Source organism: Trachurus japonicus, chromosome 12 (genome assembly GCF_045865225.1).
Source record: "Trachurus japonicus isolate A0001 chromosome 12, Traja_1.0".
Lineage (NCBI taxonomy): Eukaryota > Metazoa > Chordata > Actinopteri > Carangiformes > Carangidae > Trachurus > Trachurus japonicus.
Window position 1 is genome coordinate 26,524,903 of NC_140918.1, and position 25,150 is coordinate 26,550,052.

The window sequence follows — 25,150 nt, forward strand, 5'->3', positions numbered from 1 at the left end:
GTGTTTAATTTTTCAATAAAGATAACTGCACAAAACTATTAGGCTGTCTGCTTTTATTTTGGAAGTTTTTTGTTTTGTTTTGTTCTACATAAGTAGCGGTAAAGTGGGTAAAGACGTTCTGTGTTCAGCTCGGGGCCTTTCTGTGTGGAGTTTGCATGTTCTCCCCATCTTCTCCCTACGTGGGTCCAGACACACACTTTCCTCTGTGATAGAGACCAGGGTGCACCCTGCCCCCGCCCTGTATCAGCTGGGATTGACTCTGGTTATGGGTCATAGATAATGGATGGATGTTTTAAATGACAGTATAGAGGAGCTGCTGCTGCTGCTGCTCTGTACTGTAGGGCTACAAGTCTGGTCTGTTGTTGTTGTTTTGCCCCTTAGTGCCAATCAAGGTAAATCAACATTGAATGGAAAGAAATACTTGGAAGTGGATTGAAAAGTCTGTAGGAAAACATTTGCAATGTATTTGTGATATTGGAGCAACATTTCAGCACCATTTTTAATTAAGTGTCCACATAATCATTTGTTTTAAATTTACAGACAACTGCACACAAACATCCTTAATATGCTGTTGCTTAATATCTCTCCTATTCAGTTAAATTCTCATTTCTCCTTTGCCAAAGCAGCAATAAAACATAATTGCCCAGAATACAACAGATGCAATCAAGTTTAACAACACATTAATTTGATCATTCAGTTGAAAAGTACAGCTTTCATATTTTTAAGTGGAATATACAAAACTGAACAGCACCACAGCCCATTTACTGCACCACTTATCTCGTTCAGGGTCACAAGGGAGAGAGCCTCTTCCAGCAAGAGGCAGGGTGCATCCTGGGAGGTCACAAATCCAATCCTGTCTACTGATTCGGTTCACTTGTTCTCCCTGTAAGGATGGTGAATGATTTTGCATTATTTTATTACATGTCCATGTCTATACTGAAAGAAGCAAAGACTGAATAAGGTTTCCTTGAGAATTGTAAACCTGTCTGAAGGAAAATTTATAGATATAGAAATAAAACTGACTCGACTCATTGCCTTCAAAATGTCAAACGTTACAGCTTCTCTAATGTGGAGATTTACTTTGTAAATTGTGTTAATAGAACTAAAGACTTCCCTCTGGATTCTGGGAAATTACATAAAAGGCATACAAATCACAGATTGATAGGCAATGAACACATTTATTGATTACAGTCCTAATTTGGATTCTGTGCATGATTGGAGCTGGTGTCACCTGGTCCTGAAAAATATTTTGATTAAAAGTCATCATGTCATCAGCGTGTCTTCCTGATGATTGCGCTCGAGAGATAATTGTAGCGAGATAATTTTCTCTACAATTTGTTTGTCATATTTCATTTTTTATAATCAGAGAATAGCTCTGACATATATTTTACCTGGTGCAACAGAGCCCACAGCTTTGTCTTGTGCTTTGTGTTTTCCCTGAAAGCAATGAACACACAGGTTACTCCCCCTGGCAACCAGGTCTTCTTACAATAGCTTCATTCAGTGCCACTGACCACATGACACTCAGCTCTTACACTTTCTATTAATGCCAAATAGCAGAGAGCTCTGCTCTCACTTTTGCCGTTGCTTCCTAACAAGATAGAAGATGTTTCCCATTTGTGCAAGTATAGCAGTGTGACAGACTGTTGTAAGGATATGACAAGGCTGACTGATGGTCAGCCTGTCTCTGATTCGCTCAGACGTCTCTCCGACCCTCCTCACACAGCACTGTGTTTGAGGAAGCTAAGACAGTATTGATTTGCTGCATGTAAAATTCTTAATCAGTTTAGCCAAGACAATGTTTCAGGCTTATTGTTGTTACTAGAGCATTTTATTTGACCATGCTGTGGCCAAATAAAATTGTGTAAGGTCAGATCAAACATAGACCATTGACCTGGCAATACCTTAAATGACTTTGTTCTTCTTCATGTTGTAATAAGCAATATTGAGTGAATTTAGAATTGGCACGACTCAATCTGATTTATATTGTAAATGTGCATGTAAAAAAATGCTTTTCATGCTTTGCATCACATTTCTAACTTGTTCAATGCTTTTTGGCATTTAAATATGGAGAATGATGTTGTGCGTTATCTGTATCACACAGCTGATATTATATACTGTCATTTTTGGCTAAAAGTAGGCTATGTGGACACCCAAATGTTATACCCCTTATCATCCAGAATCGTGGTCACTGATCTTCTTTAGCAGCCCCCTTTTCTGCAAAGGCTTTCCCCAAGATTACCTCAGCCAGAGACTTTAGTGATGTTGGCCACTGATACCGTGTGATAAAGCCCGGCTCAATGTTGGCGCTCAGCCTGGAGGTGTTGAATGGAGTTGAGATCAGGACTCTGTGAAAGCCAACCACGTTCTACCACAGAAAACTGGAGAAACAATCTCTTTATGAATGTGCACAGGAGCATTGTCGTGTTGAAAATGGAAAGGGAAAATAATTGAATATTTTGCACATCAACGAGTCTTTAAAACACGCTTTGGTGAGTTACAGCAGAGACGTTCACAAATTGGGTTATATGGAAAACTTGTGAGAGTGTGCCCCCTTGAGGTCACTATTTCCAACTACACCCAGCAATCTGGATAAAGTCCTGCCCCTGAGCAGCGTCATAACCAATCACAGCTCAGTGTTTGGTTCCAAGCGCCCCTAAAAGCCTTTGTTAATATTTTAACCTGAGCTCTGCCTTCCAGGTTAAATCGATCGCAAATAATGCCATAAATTAAATGAATATCTTTGGACTAACGTTTGAAAATGTTTGTATAATGGTAAAGGGGCCTTTTTTGGTGAAAGCCACAATTTATTCGTGATTTCATAGCAGGGAAGATGCCTGAAAGACTAAACGCAGGATATAGTACTAGCATTTATTTTCCCTAAAGTAACTCCTCTGCCAGCTAAATCAGTGCCACACTCCACAAAACTGGTAATTAGCTTTATAAATATCACAAACTCTGGCTTTTTAGTGACAAATATCCTCGTGTCACACTTCCTAATTAAGAGGCAAACGCAACGTAGCTGTAAGTCGTCTTAATGAGGGTTGTTTGCGTTTGTTTTGAGGTGTTAGTGTGAGTGATGGGAACCATAACGAACTTTTTAAACTGGCACGGGCTCAGTTAACGTTAGCTAGCTGTCCGTTACCAATAACAACTGACGTTGCTCTGGCTAAATAGAATTAAGTTGCTAAATGCGGTTTTTTAACAAACGTACAAGTTTGAGGAGTCACAGGAAACCTAAATAACCTGTTGAGTATCGGTGGTGGTTTGTTGTGGTGTGTGTGCCATGGTGACACAGGGGTGGGTCTCCTCCTCTCTCGTTAGTTTTGCGGTTTTCAAGGCAACCGGCCCGTGTTGCTGTGAGGTCTGCCAGTGAAACCTCTGCCTGCTGCTGTGTCTGTCGACCACGGAGAAGTTACCGTCAGTGAAATCAGGTAAGTTTGCAATGTAGTGTTTGTGTTTCCCATCCAAGAGTTATGGTCCATCCACAACTGTGTTGTATTGATTTTAGTGGATTTTGTGTGTGTTTCACCTCAGAAACTGTGATTGTCAGCCCACCAGCCGGACTGGTTGGACTTGGTTAACAGATGGTGTTTGGATGCTGTTGAGCAGGTCCTGCTTTTACCCCTGTGTAAAGGGAGCATGTGTTTGAAGGCAGCTTATTTGGTACAGTATACTTTTAAAAAAGGGCATTGTTGCTGTGGCTCTTCCTGTCTGAAGCTGCTGTGTCAGACAGACTGCTGGCTTCACTGGACCAGACTCACATCGCTCTCAAGGCAAGAGGCCTTGTTTTCACATGGTCTGTGCAGGAAATAGATTTTTTGGTGAGACAGACAGAGCAGCTCAAAAAAAAAAAAATCCACTCCAACTGGCTGCTCAGATGTCTGGAGCACAGTGTGACCTCTGATGGATTTGCAGTTACCAGCAAATGTAGGTGGAGAAAAACCTGTTGTCAGCCAGCAGAGCTGAATTTCACTCATTCCAGTGCGATCCAAGTAAACTTTGTATTTATGCAACAGCACAGCTTGGTGTTGATTTCAGTTTCTTGTTTTTTTCAAACCATGTCAACATGACGATAAGAGTGAAAGGGCAGTTTTCTTCAAAATCAGTTATAGCAGCTTATTATTTAGCAGCGAAGGCTTTGTAACTTGCTGAGTACAGTAAATGGTACTTGACTACCTGAAAGATGTTAACAATATTTGTTAACATTAACATTGTAATAGCAGTACTTAAATTGTATTTTTATAAGGGCTGCAACTGAAAGTTTAATTGATATCAATTTATAGAAGTTTATTTTTATTCTTATTGTTTTCTTTCTTGTTGCTTGATCAGTTAATTGTGTTGTTCACAAAAACTAAAAAAAAAAAAAACAGTGAAAATTCCCATCACAATTTCTCAGACTCAATTTAAAAACCTTGAGCAGTCTCTCTCTCTCTGAAGTGCTCCCTGTGTCCTCAGCTCACCATTTTAAGTAGATTAGGTGTCATGTCTTAGTCACCATCCCAACAGTCTGCAGTAGCCCTGCCAGCCTCTGGGGCGGCCTGCAGCCCCAGCTGCACTTCTCCATATTGTGCTCAGAATTCAGCTGGTATCACCCTGTCAGAATTCAAGTGGCGTCCCTGCTGGCCACACCAACTGTTTCCGTGACAGCTATGGTGGGGCAAAGAATGACAGAAGAGCCTGGCAGAAATTCTTCCTCTCTCCTCTGTCTATCTTTGTATCTACTCTTCTCTCCCTTCCTCTCCCTCCCTCCCTCCCCCTCTCTGTCCCATTCTGTCATTCCTCTGCTTTCTCTCTCTGTCTGACCTGGATGCAGCCTTAGCTCACCTGACGGTCAGGTGATCACAGCCCTGCTGTCTGTCTGTGAGGAACTGGACTAGCTTGATTGCCTGAATGTATATTGGCGATCATCATCTGTTTACAGTGGGTGAAGCCCCCTCTAAGGGCTTGAGAGCAGCTTAATACCCTCCCATCTGGCAGCTGAGATAAACCCTTAGCTCCCCCTGGGAATAAACAGGGAGCATGAGCAGAGCAACAGGTGAGTTGTTTATTCTTACCAGAAAAGCTCAGAATTTCAACAATTATGCAAAATCTTTTGGATCTGGGTTTTGATTTCACTCTAAAGTTTATTGCTGACTTTACTGCTGATCTTCTGTATTTGAGTCTAAATGTAGTTCCTGATGACACATCCTGTGAGACAGACACTTAAACTGTAAAAGGTAGCAGGGCCGGTGCCGCTGGTTACTGCGAGTATTTACAATCTTTAGCAAAAGTAGAAATATCACGATGCAGAAATAATCAAATGAAAAGTAAAGTGTTTCCAGTATTTTCAGTCACATGTATGTAAAGCCCATTTTAAGAATGTCAGACTTGTACTGAAGTATTTGAGTAAATATATCATTTTGCTTCTTTTTTTGCCACTAGTTGCAAATTATAACTGAACAGCAGCTTATATTTCCGTGCTTGTCTCCTGGCAGGGCTTTACTGGAGTATGCGTTCCCCTGCGCAAAAGAGAAATTACAGCAATAATGTCATAATTACTCTGGGATGTTTCAGTCTTCCTACTCTAAAGTTATTGTTTTTCTGAACCTACCTCCAGTTGTTTACCCACAGGGCTGTGCACTCTCATTCCTTGTGGTCTGCTTTAAATGCATGTTGAGTTTGCCATGTTGGCCAGCAGTAGGAAGACTCGATGCGGATTTGTTTATAAAAAGCTTGTGGAGGGAGCACGATGTGAATCTGTCAGTCACACACACTCAGCCTTGTATTTGTTTTTGAACACAAACAAGACAAGTGTGAGGGGATGCACATGAATGAGTCTGAAAACACACTCTCCGTCCGTGTGAGTGAGGTCTGTGGGAGGGATAAGAGACATTGTACGAAGCAGCAGGCAAATAATCTTCTTGTGCTAATCTGGGATATTAATGAAAGAAGACGAGACGCATGGTAACCACTTTTCATAATGAGAGTCTGAGAGCTGCAGTACTGTGAAGAGTGTCTTTCTCTCAGTGTGTTGTTTTTAAAGCTGTATTGCTTGAACTGAGGCTGACAACGTGTTTCTTCTGATGCTTGTGTGGGTCTTTGAACTTTGTGATGTGGTTGTTTTACCCTTCGGGTGCCAATGCTGCCATAGCACAACCTACAATTCAGTGTTTAAATGCACGCCTAGATTTAAAGGGATAGTTCAACGTTTTGGCAAATTGGCCCATTGCCATAATCACTATAGTTTTAGCAGTACTGTAAGTTCACTACCTTTTAATTGTTGGTGCAAGCTATTTTTTAGAATGGTGGAGCAGAGCTGTGAGCTGTTCAGAGCTACGCTACAGAGGCTAGTGGGATTTCTCTCATCAAACTCATCAGATAATAACGGAACGTTACGAGACAGAGTTGTTTTTGAGGTAAATTCATGCAAAACCACTGATGCGTGTTCCAGTTTTTCGGCAAGCAGTCTCTGTATTTTCCTCGAAAACAACTCCGTCTGGTAACGTTCTGTTATTATCTCATAGCGTGGTGAATGTGCAGGTCACAACTTGTCCACCAGAGCGTTTTGGAGTTGTTGGATTGTGTATTTGATGAGTTTGATGAGGGAAACCAAGAAATCCCATTAGCCTCCGTAGCGTAGCTCTGAACAGCTTGCGGCTCTGCTCTGCCATAAATTAGCCTGCACCGACAATTAAAGGAAACGAACCAACTCCTAAAACTATAGGGATTATGGTAATGGTCCAGTTTGCCAAAATGTTGAACTATCCCTTTAACAACTTAACACTTGTGTGATCTCGACAGCAGCTGGTTTTTCAACCACTATAAAAGCATCTGTACTGAAGAGTGTTAAACATTCCTTTAAGTATAACTATGTGCTTGATGTGTGTTTATGATAAATGATCATTTTCAGATGGTATAAATGTATGTAAACTCATTAATGATGCTCCTCTTTGTAGCACAGTGCAGCCGGGCCACAGTATGTCAGGGTTAGTCAGAGATGTTTTATTGGAGACACTGAAAGCTCAGCTCAGTGTTGTGGAGTTGCCATAGTGAGTGTTGCAGCTCCAGGCAAATACTTGGGGAACCTCATGTGACATTGTAAACTAGTAGTCTGATCTGTGCTCTTATAGCAGCCTTGCAACATGATGGCACAGGATGCCAGAGTGGTGTAGACATGTTACCTTGGAAACAAGTCAAGAAACAAGAGGAATATTACCAGTTTTTAAGATGGTAGCTTCTTTGTGCTTTCATGTGATGAAAGCACAGAGAATGATCTAACAGCACAAGTTAAACAATTCTCATACAGTGTCATCATGTGTAAGCATTGTGAGATTAGTATGTGCTGCTCAGTCCACCTCATCCACCTCTGCTCTCTGTCTTTACACCTGTTTTAGTTTGAAAATCACAAACACTTGTGGAGTATTAATGATGCCTCTGTACTGACTGAATATTCCAGTAGAGTGAATCTGTCAGAAATATGATCTTCTATTGGATTTAATCAGCCAGTAAAATCACTGACTACTTGTCTATAAATGTGATGGAAGCCAAATTAATGTTATAGGCCACAGTTTACCCTGATGCATTTCAAGACCAAGGCTTCAGAATTAAAACACTAACGTGATATTGATTGTTGAATTGCTTTGGGGGTTTTTAACTACAAGATGACAAAGTACATTTTTGTGGTTTTATGGCTATGCACGTCATTGAGTTTTTGAAATGACTGCTTTTTCATATTATTGGATCTAATTGTATTCATTGCCCCCTTCACACAGCAACAGTTGCTCCTGTCAGAGTATAATACACAGAGTATTTATTAGTGGTGCAGAGGGACACAGTTAAAAACTGATATATGGAGTGTAGATGTTTGCAGAGGAGAGCAGCTGTGTGTGAGTAAAAAGGCAGACTGATGACTTCTGCTGCTCCTAAATCACTTCATTAGAGTTTGGCATGTTTGTGTTATGAGAACACTGTCTTAACCATCACCTTTCATTTTTCTGAATCAAAATCTCTAATATGCATTTTGTATGCAGACTTTCTCCTCCTATTTATTGTGGGATGACCATCTTCATTATCATGTAATTGATAAGTCATTTGATTTATAAAATGTGGTTAGTCCAAGATGGTACATGTATCTTCATATTGATGATTTAGCAAGTTGGAATAAAATATGTATTTAGCACTTATGAAATGATTGTGACAATGTGGTTTATTCTTGATAGATAATGTGTATATCTTCTCAAAACTTAATTGATCAATCTCTTCCAAATATATCACCCTGAAAATTTTATCAAAATTAACCTTTATAAATAGGAATAAAAAGAGGAATGTGTCTGAAAACAAAATTATTCCAACTTTGAGAGCAATCGTGTATAATAAGGTTTATTTTGGATTGTGTTGTCTTTGTGTTTTTGTGTTTTATTTATGTTTTATCGAATGAAATTAGTACATGCACATTTGTTATTTCTGCTCAATAATTGGTACTTCTCTCTGTTTCAGGAACTGCATCAAAGAAAATCAGATCTTGTCTTCATTAAAACTGAAGAGGGACCGATGAGACCTCCTTAGCTGTCCTGCTACACTGACACCAGCTTGTTGACATGGCCTGTGATTTGTAAACCTGTGTAGCCATGGCTTTGAAAGTGGACCTCACCGCAGAGGCAGCACAACAAGAAAGGATGCAGAAGGTTCCTGTTCCCGGCTGAGACCACAGAGACGCAACAGTTGGCTGAAAGGTGAATGGAGACAAGAAAAACCACCACAGCGGGGGTTCTGTTCTGGACCCCTGCCCCCGCCCGCACCTCACCCCCCAGCTCTGTAATATCTGAGGATGGGTGGGAGGATGAGGATGGAGAACAGGCGGGGAAAGAAGATGACTTTAGCAACCAGATGGATGACAATGGCATCATTGGACTGGCAGAGGCACTGGACACTGTGGAGTTTGGGGGGTTTTGTAGTGATGCAGGTGCAGAATATGATCCCTCCTGCTGCTCTAGCCCCCCAGAGGAGGCAGACCCTAGTGGGTGTGAGAGGGACACACCACCTGAAGAGTGGAATTACAAGCTGGATGAACCTCTGTCCTTCACTGAAGCAGCAGGAGACGATGTACAAATACTGTCGCCCTGTGAGTCTTTGATTATCTATCTTACCTTTTAACCTTGCCTGTCTTTTCACTGACTTTTAATGTTGTTGTTCCGTTTCCACGGTTCCTGTAGGGCTACATCACTAGTTTAACATTTTACATATTGGCCTTTTGATACTTCACCTCATAACATTTACAAACAACAATGACGTGTCTTAGTAATTGGAATTTACAGTATTTGTTGTACAGTTACAGGGGGGAACATCTTCAGGTTGCTTGTTGTAGTCAAGTCCTGCCACTCTAAAACCTATACCTACCTGTATCATTTATGAACTCTTTTTTCATCTGTAAAGGAATCATTGAATCGACTAATAGCCTCAGCGTTATGGATCCCAAAGAAGTTGATGTTTTGGTTTTAAATGAAGACATAATGACGTTTTTGCCATTTCAATGTTTTATTGTGTTTTCATTGTATTTATGTTTGTAGTTACAGTTCGACACAGCAGATACAGAGAAGAAAGCATCGATTCATCATTGTTATATACATATATATATAGTATAGTCACATACTGCACATGTGAAAAAAGATAAAACAGGAACTAAATTCTTCAGCTTTCTTGGCTCATTACTTTTTTGGCCCAATTTATGAATCATCCTGCTCCATCCCCCAACAACAATAATGTCACTGTGATGAATTATGAGACCATTATAGTTTCAAGAGATTTCAAAATGCATTTGCATGCAGTATGGAAATGAGTGCAAACCGTATTTCTGCCTGGAGCAGCATGAAAAATTACTCAAAATCTCAAATTATTCACAACGTTTTGGAAAATATTTTATAAAAATGCAAACTGGTATGGTTGTGAGAGAATTCATGGCTGTATTTAGTTCTCTTCTATATTTTCTTGCCATTGCTTCATACCATTTTGTTTTTGGCAGGTGATGACATGAGGAGTAGCTTTACAGCACAGGCAGCAGGTGAGCAGGATGTGATGGAGGAGGAAAAAGATGGAGAGCAAGAGATGAAGAGGAGCGACAGCAGGAGAAAGACATGTGAACAAAGCAGCGCGTTATCAGAGCTGTCCGTTAACAAAGAAGAGAGTGAGGAGATCAGAGCACGACCCTGTGTTTCTGAGCTGCTCGTGTTTGAACCTGCTGAAGTGTCCGACCCTCGACGCCCAGTGTCTCAGGCTGCCTCAGATGTCGCGGCCCCCACCTTCCCTCACCTCCTCCACTTCACCGCTGAGGAAATTGCTGCCGCTCCAGGGATCGAAGCTGAAACCTTTCCAGAGATGGGCTTCATAGAAAGTCGTCCAGAATCACACAGCAGCCACATAAGCCTCACTCCCAGGCCCAGCCCTCGTCGTCCAAAGTCTGGCCAAGAGCTAACGGAGCTTCAGACGTCAGACGTCCCTCCTGAACAACTGATGGCAAATTGTTACAGTGGATTCTCTAATGGGCCTTTAAAGGGATCAGTAAAGTCAGATAAGCGACTGAGGAAGATGAGGCAGGGCTCTCCTGAAACTGCTCTTTCAAGGAATCATCCCCACACCACTGTCGGTGCAGACAGGACACCCAGAGCCAGGACTCGTGCCGCAGAAGGGACTGAACCCAGGTGAGAGACATTCCTGCAGACACTTCTGCTATAGTTGTGTCTTTCTTATCTATCTGTCTTGAGTTTTTATTAGTCACAGTTGTAGGTTCATTTATAAAAAGCACTAACCATGAATTTTTATTTTGTTCCTAGAAACGGGCCTCTGTGTTACCGCACACCAGATTTCTCTCAGGTGGAGCCCAGGGTGCGTTTCCCCAAAGGCGGCTACAAGCCCCCAAAGAGCAGACGCTCCCCCAAGAGGGAGTCCCTGTCCCCTCAGCTCCCCATGGTGTTCAAGTCTCCTGCTGACATTGTGAAAGAAGTCCTGCTGAACACCACTGATGGGTCTCCTGTCCCGTCAGACTTAAACAGAACACTAATCAGCGCCGCCAACTCCACCATGCCTCAGGAGTTCAGATGCCGGCAGCAAGCCACCACACTGCTGGAGCAGCTACAGGTACTGGTGGAGACTGAGTGAGGGGGTGGATAAAGGGCTTTTCATACATAACAGTTTCCAATATGAGCCTGCTTAGCGTCTGAAAAACAGTAACTCACACTTAATTGAAGTCTGGAATAAGCTGCAATGAAACTAGAAACTTTTGATCCCTGTCAGGCATTTGTATTTGAAGGATTTCCTACCCTTGCCTGAATATGATAGCACCAGGCCGCGAGCTACAATTCTGATAAACCACTAATTAGACATATTAGGTCATATTTGATTCCTAATAGAGCAGAAACACATTTATTTACTTCAAAGGTTTATCCTCCCACTTACTGGGATATTTTACAACAAAGATTTCATCTTTCACTTCATTTCAGAAGCTTCAAATTGGGCCCTCATGTCTTAAACAAAGTAGCGCTTGCAGCTTGCAACCACTTCACTGCCATCCCTGGTCTCTCCCAGAGGCAGCAGTGTGCACTAACTGCTCCACTTTACATGCTCTGTGTTAATGATGCTATATTGAAGTCAAGTAGCTAGATATTACAGTGTGTGCTGAACAGGGAAGGCACAGTTGAACAAAATTAAACTTCAAACGTTTGTTTAATATTGTCTGCTGAAGAGATTTGGTGTTGTATAAAAAGAGGATTAGACCTTCTTCTTTCCGGTGCCTGTTTTCATAGAAATTTCATCAACCAGAGGCCGTAACTATGGTAACCGGATTCCAGTGAATTTAACTTGAAAGTCTTGTATGGCGTAGAGATTTTTTTTTCAAGCAAGGTTTGGCCCGTGTTCAGTATTTCATTGATCATCAGTTTACTGCACCGAGGTAATTGCGAAGCCTAATGTTTATACAACAGGGATTCTGATTGAAAGTTGGAAGTAGGATCAGGTCTGCAGCTCATCGACCTTGAGACAACACAAATTACTTTCGTCTCAGTCAGTGAGTACCGCAACATATCAATAATATTCAAATGATGTGTCCAAGAATAGATAAGCCTTACTTCAGAAGGTGACCTTTTCGTGAATGTACTTCACATTGCAGAACAGTGTTGGATGACATAAAGATTTCACTTCTCTTGGGCCAAGAGGTCCAAACTGTGAAAACAACTCCAGACCTAAAATACATAGAAGTGCAAACACAGGGCGTCCACTTACATTTGATCTACTCGACTTTGCCAAACATATCAGTTCAGTTCAGTTCAGTTCAATTTTATTTATATAGCACGTTTTAAAACAACCATTGTTGACCAAAGTGCTGTACAAGTCATATCAGACACATTATATCAAAACACATTCAGCACAAACATATGAATTAGACCCAGCGGTGCCATGACCGTGCTCCATTCTTTCTGTCTTTGCCCTGACCTCTCCTCCCCCTTCTTTATTCAACTTTGTTCTCCTTCCTTTCTTTTTCATTCATATCCCATTTTTTTTCTCACAAACTTATTTCCCCTCTTTACCCTCCTCTTACTTTTATATTTCCTCTCTCTCTTCTCTTGCTGCAGGAGGACTATAACAGACTGCTGACTAAGTACGCTGAGGCAGAGAACACCATTGATCGTCTGCGTCTGGAGGCGAAGGTAGTTGATCTAGAGATCAGGCTATAATTTATCAGTGACTGCTCACAGTGGATCAGGGTTTTAAAGAAAACACACGCATACCAGTACCATATCAGATTTATTTAGGATTAGTTTTCTGTTATTCCATCACATGAGAATGACCTCAAAATGAAGGACAGTTTCATTCTTCAAATATGTACATTTTTATGATTTAATCTTAGAATTTTTACACATTTTTTAATTTAATTTAATCTTAGAAATGAGAGCACATTCATTACTGGTACTACTACATTCATTACAGCACTTTTTCAATAAAGGAAAAACGCTGCATAGCAACAATGAAAATTCCTGAAGTGTCAGTTTGAACTTTCTCCTTTGTGTTTCTATAATCTAAGAAAATTAGATAGTCCAGTTTATCTCTCATGTTTCTTTGAGCGGCGTTGTGTGTGTGCGTGTTTCTGCTTGTGGTCAGTACAAGTTTACTATGCTCTTCTTTGGGAGCTTCAGTGTTCAGTTTTAACAGGAGCTTTAATACTGATTTGTAATGTATCTGCTGCTCTAGGTTTTAGCTTAAAACATCGTTCATTGAACCAACTATTATTATATTTCCTTTATTTTGGGGCTTTTAAACTATACATAGAGCTTTTCATTCAGTTCCAGTCATTGTTGTGTTTGTATTGAGCCAAACTGATATAATTTGAAAGTGTTAGATGAAAGTCTGAGACATACAGCCACAGATTATTCCAGATTCATGAAATATTTTTTATAAATCCTCATATTTTTAGCATTGTTTTTATTCCCAAACTTTATTTTCACAGGTCAGTTGTGTAGAGAAGGAGCAGCCCTGGCCCAGACAGCATGAGCACATCACAGAAACAGCAGTATGTCAGGACCAAAGATTAGAAGACTTTGAGAAAGACATGAAAGAGAGAGAGAGAGAGAGAGAGAGAGAGAGAGAGGCTGAAGTGTTATCAAGTAGCTCTTTCAAAGAATTATTGGCCCACTTGTGTTTGAGCAGCAGCGCTCCTCAATCAGCACCAATTAAAATCAGCGTGCAGATTTCTCCACCTCCTCCTCAGCTCTGAACCTCCATCTGTCTCCGGGTCCCTCTGCACATGGAGCCTTGTACAGACAGGGTGGAGGGAGTGGCTTTACACTGAAAGCTACTGATCAATTTCAAAAGAAGAGGTTTTCCTCCTTGAATGTTGTTGCAAATAATTTCAAAACAACATGAAATGCAAAATTATTAAATGAAGCTGCCCTAGATGGGGTAACATTCAGAGCATCACCTGTTTAGACTTGAACCAAGCTATCTCATAATTTGAACACAAATTCAAGTAATTTTCTTGCTGCTTTAAATGACCAACTTATAAAATGACTCAAGAAAATATTTAGTCTCTAATGTTGTAGGTTTTATATCCAGTCTTTCAGTATCTTTTTGTGGCCTAATGTAGTGTGTGTGTGTGTGTAATATATCAGAGAATTGATGGATTCTAGTAAGATTTATGATCTTAATTTAGTTCATTCCATCTTTCTGACCCATTTTCTCAGGTTCGGCCTCTTTAGTATGTAGTAAATTGGATAAAGCCTAAAAAATAATAGCAGCACAAAAAAAAACAAAAGCCTAAGTGGCTCCTCGGGTGCAATACGACTCAAGCTTTTATGTCTGCTCCGCCCTTTGTGTGTGCATGTCTGTGTGTGTGTTCATGAGGACTGAGGTCAGTTTAAGGTCATTAAGATTTACTGCTTTAAAGGCTGAGTGGGTTAGGACATCCATTCATTCTCATTCTCATTAATTCTGTGTGTGTTATCAGGGAGGGGGTGTGACCACTCACTGTTTTAACCCTTCATCATACAATCCAGGTCAAACTCACATGCACTAAAATGGCCTCAGTCACGTTCTGTGTTGAGCATTCACAATCTGCTGCTTCATTAACACTAAAAGAGCCAAGATAGAAAAAGTGAAGACATACGATACAACATGGGATACAGGGATGTTAGTTTTCTCTGCTACATCTCTATATCATAGTGAATCCAGTGTCTAAGGGAATTGAATATATTTGTGTCTTTATGAATCATTTAGTTATGAGTTAACAGTAACTCATTTATTTTTTCCCTTAAAGTATAAATACAAAACGAAACAAATGTAACTTGACTGAAAAGGTGTAGGCTGAAGCTTCGGGTGGGCTAGTGACATGGATCATGATGTGTTGAAGCATGTTCTCACTCCTAACGTGTCCTTCAGGTGAACCTGTACTCTGACCCACCAAAGCCCGGCCACTTGGTGCAGGCAGGACTGAGCCGTGATGCTTCGAGGGTCATGACCCTGGACTTTCCTCAGGCTCAGAGACCAGAGATCAACTCGGCTTCTCCTCATCCAAACGGACATGGCAATAATCAGAGTATGTTCATCTTATTCAATATCTACCTCTCTGCTCTCAGATTCATTATTTTATACATATTAGGCGAGATTATCTGAATCAATGAATTAGCCTTTTTGATTTACCTCTCTACCATTAAACACTGTCACTGAAAATGTTCATCATTATGCAAACCCAGCTTTCACATACTAACATTACATACTCTGCACAACTTGCATCATAAACTCCTCTGTCCTCTGCACCTGTCTGTCACATGATCAGGCCTCCAGGTGGGACAACATTTGGCCAAGATTCTCTACAACCAGGCCGACAAGTTCCTCCAGCAGGTAATCGAGCTGTTTAAACTATCCACAGTGGTGAAGATTGATCTGTTTGCTGGATGATAGTCAAGGTTTTTGTGTTTTTCATTCAGCTGCAGACTTTTGAGGATCTTCTACAGAGAGGAAAACTCCAACCCTCTGAACAGATGAATGTAAGACCAACAAACAACTAATCCCTCAGAAGAATATCTTCAAATGGCCACCTGATATTTAAACTCATGCTGTCTGTCCTTCAGGGTCTCTCACAGCTTGGCGAGGGGCTCAGCTCTTTAGAAAGAGGCTACCTATTAGCGAGGGACGAGCACAGACAGATGCAGCAGAGAGGTGCAGGACTCAGCAACTTTGACCCTGAAAGGTGAGAGTTATGTCCAAGATAGATACGCCGCCTTATAGTCATTAGTTCATTATGTTGTTTGTATTATATTTGCTGCATGTTTGTGCTTGCATGGCTCTGTATCAGGGAGCTGGAGAGGCTGATCTACCAGTGTGGACTGCATATGGATGAGCTGAAGGAGCAGGTGGAACAGATGCGACAGGAGCAGCCTACCTGTGAGGCTCCTCCCTCTCCACCCCCTCAGCCCACCCCGTCATCTGTTCCCTCTGAGAGGGGAGCCACTCTGACTCAGCCACAGGTACCAGCGCCATTATACCGTGCTCTGTCCCTGGGCTGTCTGTCAGAAATGGCCCCAAAGCCTATTTGACTTCTGCACCTGTTCGTGTACAGAAATCTAAAATGTGAAATGTTTTTCTCTGCATATTGATTCCAACTTCATCCTAAATTTTCAGAAAAGCAAGTGCAACTCTTAAAGGGTAATTGCTGTTTTTTACAATCTGGACCTTATACAATCTGGGAATAATAAGGTTCAGATTGTAAAAAAAACGGCAGTTATCCTTTAATATCTAACCCTGACCATAACAACCAGAAGCAGTGTAGCTGTTAGCCCAGTGTCACTTAACATCACATAATCACTGTTGGCTTTGATATGACAGGACATCTCCAAATCAGTGTTTTCATTTCCTCCCAGATACCTTTGGCTTTGCTGCTTGATCCAGAAGGAGCAGCAGAGGTGAACTCAGCCAGAAAACAAAGTGATGAAGAGGAGTCAGCGATGGACGATGAAGACATTCAGAGTTTTCTTTATTTCACACCTCAGAATGGCAAATACAGACGCGTTGAACAAGACTTGGACACATTAATGGATCAGTGAGTGTTAATGTTTGTCTTTTGAAATTGTTTTAGATACCCAACACTTGAACATATGAAGAGAGACCGTCTAAGCATCAGCGTCTTTTTATTAATGTCAGGAGTTAGCCTTTCCCTTACTGAAATGCTTTTGATCGTTTTGCCCACTGTCAGAAGTAGAGCTTTAAAATGAGCTGCTCAGCCTGCAGGCTGGGCTTTTCATGATTTTATCCTTGGTGCTTTTCCTATTTCTGTCTAGTTACCAAAGCTTCAAGGAACTTCCCAAAATGTTTGATCAGAACCATAGTGACATACAGCCCAGGGAGGATGATAGAATGAGGCGGGGTGCAGAAACCGGGCATGTGCAAGTCCAGAAAAGTCTTCCACAGAGGTGAGTGTCATCAGAGAAACAGAGACACAATTTTATCAGCTGCATTATAACTTTTGCTCTCGTGCTGGGAAACTGGGGAGACTGGGAGATGTACTGTATTTACTTTCTTTTAAAACATAATTGTGTGTGTGTGGGGTCATTTAGCTCAGTGAGTTGAGCATGTGCTTTATAGCTGAGCTCTTTTTAAGAACTTTATATATATTGGTTTTTTTTCTTCTACTTTTTTCTTCTTTGTTCTTGCTTTTAACTGTGTGTGTGTTTTTTTAAATTGATTGTTTTTATGCTGTTCTTTTTAAATGCTTTGTCTTTATGTACCCTACCTCTCGCCTGAAGTTAGCTGAGATAGGCTCCAGCTCACCCATGACCCAAGTGCAGGATAAGCGGTATAGAAAATGAATGAATGAATGAATGTCTTTATGTAAAGCACATTGAGTTGCCTCTTAGCACGAAATTTGTTATATAAATAAAGATGCCTTGCCTTGAGCAGGCGCCCCATGTGCAGAGGCTACAGTCCTCGCTGCGCCCCTTTACACCCTTTACTGCCTGTCACCCCCCACCCATTTCCTGTCTCTCTCTCAACTTACCTGTCAATTAAAGCCAAAAATATATACTAAAAACAAAAACAAAACATGATTGTTATCATCTTATGGTAAAAAACTATTACTGTGACTAAATTAGCTTGTCTGTTCTTGATTAACTCTAATTTCAGAGCAAAAGCCAAATCAGGCCGTCAGGAATCTCCTGCTGGGGTCAGCAAACAGCAGAGCAGCAGGTCCAGTCCACCGTCACGGAGGGACTCCAGCCAGTCCACGCTGCTCTCCGTTCATCCTCCCACTGGCCACCAGAGGTTAGAGATGGGAAAGTCCCACAGTAGCAGTCTGAGCAGCCTGGGAGAGATCGCTGCAGCAGAGAGGAGGAACTCCAAACTCCAAAGTGGGAGCAGCAGAGTGCTTTCTCAGGTCAGTATGTTAGAGACTGTCAGAGTGAAATAACAATTAGTCACTGATGCTGCAGTTACCCCGTCACAGTTTGCATGGATAGGTGATGCAATTCCACAATATTAGCATATATGCACAGTCTAGACCCCAGAATGTTTTTAACGCTCAAAGACTCCACAACTTAAAATGCTTCTAAACTTTAAAACTTCTCTCTTCAGTGACTGATCAAAGGACTCTGAACTTTAAGAAATATTGAAATAATTTATTAAGTCCTTTTCTGTAGTCGAAATATTGGTACATCATCTCATTAAAGCTTAAACTTTCTGAAATATTCAAAACTTTATATAACAGAATCAAAATGATTTCTGACTGAGCCCATTATCATTCGTCCCCACATGGACCTTTTAATTCTACATGTTTTCAGCCAAGAAACTCTTGGCATGTATGGAGAATACAATTAATAGTTGGTCGTCTCTTTACTTGTAAAACGTGCAAAAGAACCATCATTAGAGCAACGTATCACTGACACTCCATCTGTATGTTTTCATATCAGATATACTGTACCTCCCTGAAGATACAGGTGCAACATTTGAAGTCATTAAATTTTCAGTGGCTGCAAGAGTTGTTTTGAAAACCAAAACACTGAGCTGCCAAGTACCTTTGAGGCTCTCGACAAGCAGCTGACAAACAGTCTGTGTATACTTACATAATCCAATTATTTGACAGGCCAAAAACATGTCTGTATACCTAGCAACTCCTTCTTAAAATAAAGCTAACACCCAGTCTTTTAATTCTTTCTATAAAACAGCTATTGAACCCCATTCAACCAAGCCTTTTGATTTCACTAGTCTAACTGTCTAGCATGAATGAAAGCAATCTCTATACTCATATAGCCTGTGTAGATATATGTTGTGTAATGTTTGTGTTGTGTTGATCAGGATGGGATCATCTCTCCAGAGACAGACAGTGGGTTTGTTGGCTCAGAGAGCAGCCACCTGACTCCTGCAGCAGCTCCCAGTCCTCTCCACCAGAGGGCCTCACAGAGGTGAGTGTGTCCAACACAGCTCTCTACATCAACACATGTAACCTGCTATAAATCTGACCTCATGTCCCACCCCCACCTCTATAACATGCACACACAGAGCACACTGATGTGTGATCCAACAACTCTGAATCCTGATACGTTTATTATCATTCATTTCATCAACACTGACAGGGTCAATAATGAAACATTCCTGTTCTGATTTTACATGTTTGAATATTTTACCTTTCTGTGACAGTGTTGCAGTGCATCAGGAGGGGAGCACAGGGAAACATCAGGCAGCTCCAGTCTCAGCACCATCTCCTGCTTCCTCAACATCACACAGTTGCACAGCTACGGAGCCAAGAGGGGCCCCTCACCTCGGCCCCCAGCAGCGATACAGAAGCAGAGAGAGGAGACGCACCTTCTCCTGCTCCCCGCAGCGCTGGGACAGTCAGACAGAACAAACCAGGGCCGACAGCGTCGCCAGTGAGAACGACAGTAGTGAGTCTCTCTCAAGTTTTTCTATCAATTGAGTTTTTGTTGTTTTTTTAAGACACATTCTCAATTAAAGATAACGAATGTTTATCTCTTTAAACATTATGAATGGTAGTCACTTGTTAAATGCTTGTATTCATGAGTGTTTTCTACCCCGCTGTCCTCCTCTCGGCCCTGCAGCTCACACTGTGTCTGAAGACGGACAGAGTGACCAGTACACAGAATCCATCACCTCCCTCCACAGCTCCCAGCCAAGCTCCTCCCCCACTGCATGGTATCACCATGGCGATCCTCTCAGAGCCCTGGGCTCCAGACAAGTGGCAAATCGCAAGTGAGTGTGTGTAGTGTAGCAGCAGCAGCTGCTGCCATGGTTTATGTCTCCCTGCAGAGACTCCTGGATGGGACTTGGTGGTGAAAAAGCCGTGTTACCACACAGCACGAGTACACAATGTTCCAGAAAATGTACAACCGCAGCTAAGAGTTACTGTAACGTCCAGTTTCTGCTTCCTGAGCCGAGCAGAAATAAAACTTTGTGTCGCTCTGAAGATATGAACAGGCTGATGATTTCTGATCGATAAATTTCAGACAATAATTCAGTTCACTTTGTAATATCAAACTTTATAGCCCTTGAAATGCTGAACATTCTTCATACTTCTGTTATACTGTCATATTCTTAATTCATATCTATATTTTATTACAGAATCTGCTGCTATTGAATGTGGTTTCATATTAGGAGGTATTGTTTGTTTTTCTTGCACGGTGTGGTGCTGCATGATTTTTCAAAGAGTGTGTGTGTGTGTGTATGTATGCATTTGGACTGACACCTGCATAGATAAATCACCTGGCTGGTCTGTTTTTCTAGTGCAACACCTGACCAATCACATTTCCTGGACTAAGGTGTTTGACCTTGAAGACGTGCGGTGGTGAAAACACATGATGCGTATTTTATGCAGAATTTCCAACAGTTTGATTTCAAACATTTGTTGTGTTTTTCTTTTATTTCTGCATTTCTAGAGAGGCGATCCAGACCCTGCAGACCGAGGTCACCACACTCAAAGAGAGACTAGAAAGCTGTCTGAGCAACAAGCCTCTGAGCCCCATGAGAGCTGCTCCTCCAGCTCCAGTGAAGGACACTCACCACTACACCTCTACACCTCGCATCAGGTTGGCAGAATGAAGCAGCAGCACAAAGCTCATAGCTCTGACAAAGAAACCTGCAGAGGAAACCTTTATTGATCCTGTGAACACCGTTGACCATGAAACATAACCTAATACATACTGTATATCCTTTACTATTTGTCTGCTTCCTCTTGTTGGCTCCTCCCTCAGACCCAGAGAGAGACGTCAGAGTGATGTCAGCAGGGGAAGAAGAGAAAGACAAACGGTTGTTGAGGTCGAAGAAGAGTCTACAATACGACGAGCAGCCAGAGAAAGGTCACCCTGTGTGGACAGACACAAAACACAACGGGACATCAGTAAGTTGTTCTCTGAACCCAACTGGTCGAGTCAGACAGCTGCCCACCCTGAGCCTGTTTCTGCTGGAGGTTTCGTTTTGATATAGGGGAGTTGTTCCTGCAATAACAGTAGTAATGTACAGTATATACATATACACATTTGACCTTAAACATGGTCAACTATTCATCAGGTATACAGCTCTGAACAAACACGAACAAACAAATGATCATGTTGCTCTTGTCTGTACTGACAACAATACTTCTACTGTACTGTAGCTGTTGTGTGTTCAGTGCTACACAGAAAACATAACCACTTTGATTTGTATCCACATTACATGTGATGTTTTTGTTTTCTGTGGCAGGTTCAGAGCTGAAGCCTCCCACACCTCAGCCTCAGCCTCGGGTGTCCAGATGTACACAAACATCCACTGCAGCACCAAACAGCTGCCGTTCACACACAAACACTGTCCACAGCGAGAGAGTACGCCCCAGTAAGTAGTGATTATGATTTTGGCTTCTAAAGACAAACAAATCAATGATTTGGTGCAACAAATTTCATCCACCCTTACAAAAAACCATCCCACAGGACTGGGTAATAATAGGAATGTTAATTTAGTACAATGTAGAGCAGCATGTCAGGTTCTCAATTTGTTTTCCTCCTAAAAAATAACAAAAAGGGCCAATAAGAGTAACATTCAATGCTGTTCAATGTGAATAAATGTGTCACATTTCTAAAGTGAGTGATTAGTAAATGAGTAATCATGTGAAATAATAGTGATTCTCAATACTGATCAAAATAATTGATATAAAGTATGATAGGAGCAGCTCTCCCACCACTGCTGACTTACCTGAGCAGGTTGAAGAGCAGTGTTAGGATTGTTGTTGCAGGGTCTTGTGCTCGGTTCCTCTGAACAGGACAAAGCAGTGTGAGCTCTAAAATGATTGAGACTTCATAATGGCTGGAAATTGTTATGTCATAACATTGTGGGACTTAATTCAGTTAATTGCAATGCAGTGTTTCCTCCTTTGTTGTTGCTTACAGCGACACACTGCTGTATCACAAACACAGGACTAGTTTCATCAGCTTTCCTTTCATTCTCAATCCTATTCAACACTTTCTATAGACACAGACACTCACAGAAATAATAGTTGTGAACAATTCATAGCTACATGTGTTTGAACCACACTTTTATGAGAGAACCATTTCATAATGCACCCTGTTAAATGAAGCATAAAGGTTATCTTAATGTATTTAGACCTTGCCAGAACAGAGTGTGTCTACCACCTGGTGAGTGTGTTTCCCTGCCAAACCTTTCCTCTGTTGCAGGGCAGCGTCCTTCTGTGTCTACACAAGTGCCCGACAGAGCAGATGAACCCGATGGTAAAAGCCATCAACCTCCTCTTTGTCCCCAATGTTCATCAAGTCACCAAGGACGATCTGAACGTAAGAAGGCTGCTCTCATCCTCAGCAGGACATCTCTGTTTTATTGACTCTCCTGAGTAAGTTGTTGATCAGCGTCCGTATATTCTCCCTCTGTCTGTCTTGTGCTGTCAGGACCAGGTGGTGGCAACAGAGAGCCGGCCCACTCCCCTCACTGCCGTCTCAGTCCTGTCTGTGGACGCCCGGAGACACACGGAGGCACAAGGCCAGGTCTGTCTGATGTGATGCTGCTCAGACACATTGATATGGAGAACTGAGTCTTGTGTACTCCACATACTCTTAGGCATTTGCTCTTTGTGTGTTTGACAGTATCATTAATCCATGACTTGGCAAAAAAGTGAATTTGTTGTTCAGCATGAGGCACGGTGCAGTCAAAAAGCTCAGCACATAAATGGTTTCAGTCTGCAGTAAATGGGGTGAGTTTAATTATCTAAAGTGTTGATGGAGCTCCTGACCCGCTGTGATTCACAGACTGTCGCAGAGACTCAGACGCTGCCACACACACACAGTCTCCTGACAGAGTGGCCAGGAGCCGCTACGCTGCAGCTCCTCCTGCACTGCTGCAGTGTATGCCAGTGTGCACGCCGCCCCTACTGTAAGTAACACACACACACACACACACACACACACACACTCTCTCTAGACAATATATTAACATTCAGTTGATTCTCATTAGGGCTGTCAATCTTCCCCCCAAATCAGGTTTGAATTTCTAACCCATCTTATGTTAAATATTCTAATCATATTCAAATTTTTAATGTTTTTTTTTTTTTTTAGCTCATTATATCCACCTTTACCAGCTTATTATTACATCCCACGTCCACTAAAGGACATTCAACCAAATCTGTTACGTAACATTTGCAGCACACTTAAGTTTTACCAACTTAATATAAAACTTCAAGAAGGGAAATCGAAATATAATTAGTGGTGCAACAGATCACAGTTGATCCGTGATCGGCACACAAGCGGTCCGCTGATCGATTAAAAAAAAAAAAAAGAAGAAGATGGTGTGTGTGTGTAGTGTGGGGACACATAGGCGCACAGTGGCAGCCAAATGAACGGGCAATTAAAAAAACTCTGCTCGTATATTTGAAGCTGCAGCTCTAGCTTGTGCACAACAAAAACAAAATTGTTTGTTTTATCAACATGTTTACTACCACGAACGTCGTGACGCACTTTTGAATGTTCTCATTTTGACAATCATTCGAATTCTGTTCGAATAGCTAAGTTCGATCTGACGCCCTAACTCTCATATTGATCGATTCCACCAAGTGATTATTTTCAAGCACAACTATTGTGTCCTAATTCCACACTACATATTGTTATTGAACATCCCACACCAAACAAAAATTGTCAGAGCATAAAGCTTTTGGAGTTGGTTTAGAAATCAGCACATTTTGCACCAACAGGAAAAGTGTTTGTATGATGGGACTTTTTCATTTTTCAAAGTGTAAAAGTGTCGACTGCAGTAAATGACAAACTTCATGTAGGTGGAGCAGCAGTGGCCATGGTTGTTTACACAGAGGAGGAGGTCCGAGTCCTCACACCTGCAAAATACGAAGCTAACTGTGGTTGGTGACACATGTTGATATGGAAAAACACAATTTTTAAAGTATATTTTTGGGGCATTTTGCCTTTAATTGATAGGATAGTTGAAAAAGGCAGGAAATTGGGAGGCAGAGAGGGGGGGGCATGCAACAAAGGGCCACCTGATTCAGGATTTAAACTGGGGCCGGCTGCAATGCTTGCTCAACCTACTGAGCTATACGGCGTCCTGAAAACACTTTCTTTAAAAAAAAAAATTAAACTGGCGGTGGCACACTGGAGTTATAGTTTCACATCCATCAAAGCACAAGTTTTTTTTATTTCCCAACAGCGCAAAGAGAAAAAATAATTTGTGTTGTACTGCAAATATCTCTTTGAATACTAAACATTCTCTCAGTTTCACCAAAACTGTCCCACTAATTTAGGGTTTTGTCAACCTTACCCTCTCTTCAGGTTGTACTCACTGCCGCTCCACATGTCTCCTAGCAACAGCACTGGCACATCATCAGGGGTCAGAGGTGAGGAGGAGGTGAGGGGGAGGTTGAGAGTGAGACGCAGCCTGTCCAGCGCTAAGCAGCCGTGTTTGGACAGCTCTCTGAACAGAGCCATCAGAGCAGCTCGACACATGAAGCACACGTCTGGACACATGGCTCGCTCTCTGGCCACTGGGCTGCAGTACCACGAGCTGCTGACTCAGTCCTACAGCTGATCTCAGCTCAGCTCAGCTCACACGAGTTTAGACTCAGCAGCTTCTCTTCTGCTGCAGAGGGAGGCTGCGGACGTCACCGGCAGAGACGAGCACTGAATGAAGGACCAAAGTGAATAAAAAATCGAAACTCTTCTTCTTCATTGTAACTTTTCTTAACTTCCTGCTTTTGGAGAAAAGCAGGTGCTGAAGCTTCTCTATTTTAAATGTTGTTTCATATCAACATTTCTGTCTCAGGTCAGCAAACAAGCAGTTGTTTCTTCCACAGACAAATATTTATTCATAAAGATGCTGATTACCTGGATAATGATAAAGATCTTGTACTGTAGATCAGTTTGATTGAAACTGTAGTTGATCATATTGATTTAAACCCATGAAGTAAAGAATTGTGAAATTACAGCTGCCTGGATAAGGCAGTTATAATGAATTAATACACAGTTATTTTTGAGCTATTTATTGATCATGTGATTATATTTTTAATGTGACTATTTTACTAATTTGTAGGAAAAAATAAGTTGGATTTCAGTGTTATGTTTGTTGTGTATAAACCTTGTATCTGTTTATACAGTAGCATGTTAAACCGTAAATGAAATGCACTCGTTTACTGCACCTGGTC

The 25,150-nt window shown here is 41.5% G+C and overlaps 1 protein-coding gene across 2 annotated transcripts; it reads left to right on the top strand.

Moving 5' to 3' along the window:
* The first annotated feature begins 2,809 nt into the window (after window positions 1-2,809).
* akna (AT-hook transcription factor) lies at window positions 2,810-24,669 on the top strand. 2 transcript variants are annotated; one of them, XM_085793976.1, is made up of 25 exons: window positions 2,810-2,930; window positions 3,325-3,434; window positions 8,479-9,103; window positions 10,001-10,676; window positions 10,809-11,112; window positions 12,603-12,677; window positions 13,475-13,537; window positions 14,902-15,058; window positions 15,299-15,363; window positions 15,450-15,509; window positions 15,594-15,712; window positions 15,818-15,989; window positions 16,383-16,561; window positions 16,800-16,931; window positions 17,641-17,890; window positions 18,808-18,914; window positions 19,150-19,394; window positions 19,569-19,719; window positions 20,403-20,552; window positions 20,724-20,863; window positions 21,205-21,333; window positions 22,170-22,286; window positions 22,398-22,493; window positions 22,755-22,878; window positions 24,282-24,669. In XM_085793976.1, the coding sequence occupies exons 3-25, from the start codon at window positions 8,719-8,721 to the stop codon at window positions 24,535-24,537; spliced, it is 4,152 nt and encodes a 1,383-aa protein (XP_085650102.1). In that variant the 5' UTR covers window positions 2,810-2,930; window positions 3,325-3,434; window positions 8,479-8,718; the 3' UTR covers window positions 24,538-24,669. The 2 variants fall into 2 exon arrangements, with proteins under 2 accessions (XP_085650102.1, XP_085650103.1); XM_085793977.1 differs by lacking the exons at window positions 2,810-2,930; window positions 13,475-13,537 and having other exon boundaries at window positions 2,980-3,434.
* Window positions 24,670-25,150: the final 481 nt, after the last annotated feature.

What these genes read in the sequence shown, in the direction of transcription:
- akna (XM_085793976.1), top strand. Translation starts at nt 8,719, where the DNA reads ATGGAGACAAGAAAAACCACCACAGCGGGGGTTCTGTTCTGGACCCCT. An exon ending in AACCCTCTGAACAGATGAAT is followed by an intron (nt 15,510 to 15,593) that starts GTAAGACCAACA and finishes TCTGTCCTTCAG; the next exon opens with GGTCTCTCACAGCTTGGCGA. An exon ending in TTGGACACATTAATGGATCA is followed by an intron (nt 16,562 to 16,799) that starts GTGAGTGTTAAT and finishes ATTTCTGTCTAG; the next exon opens with TTACCAAAGCTTCAAGGAAC.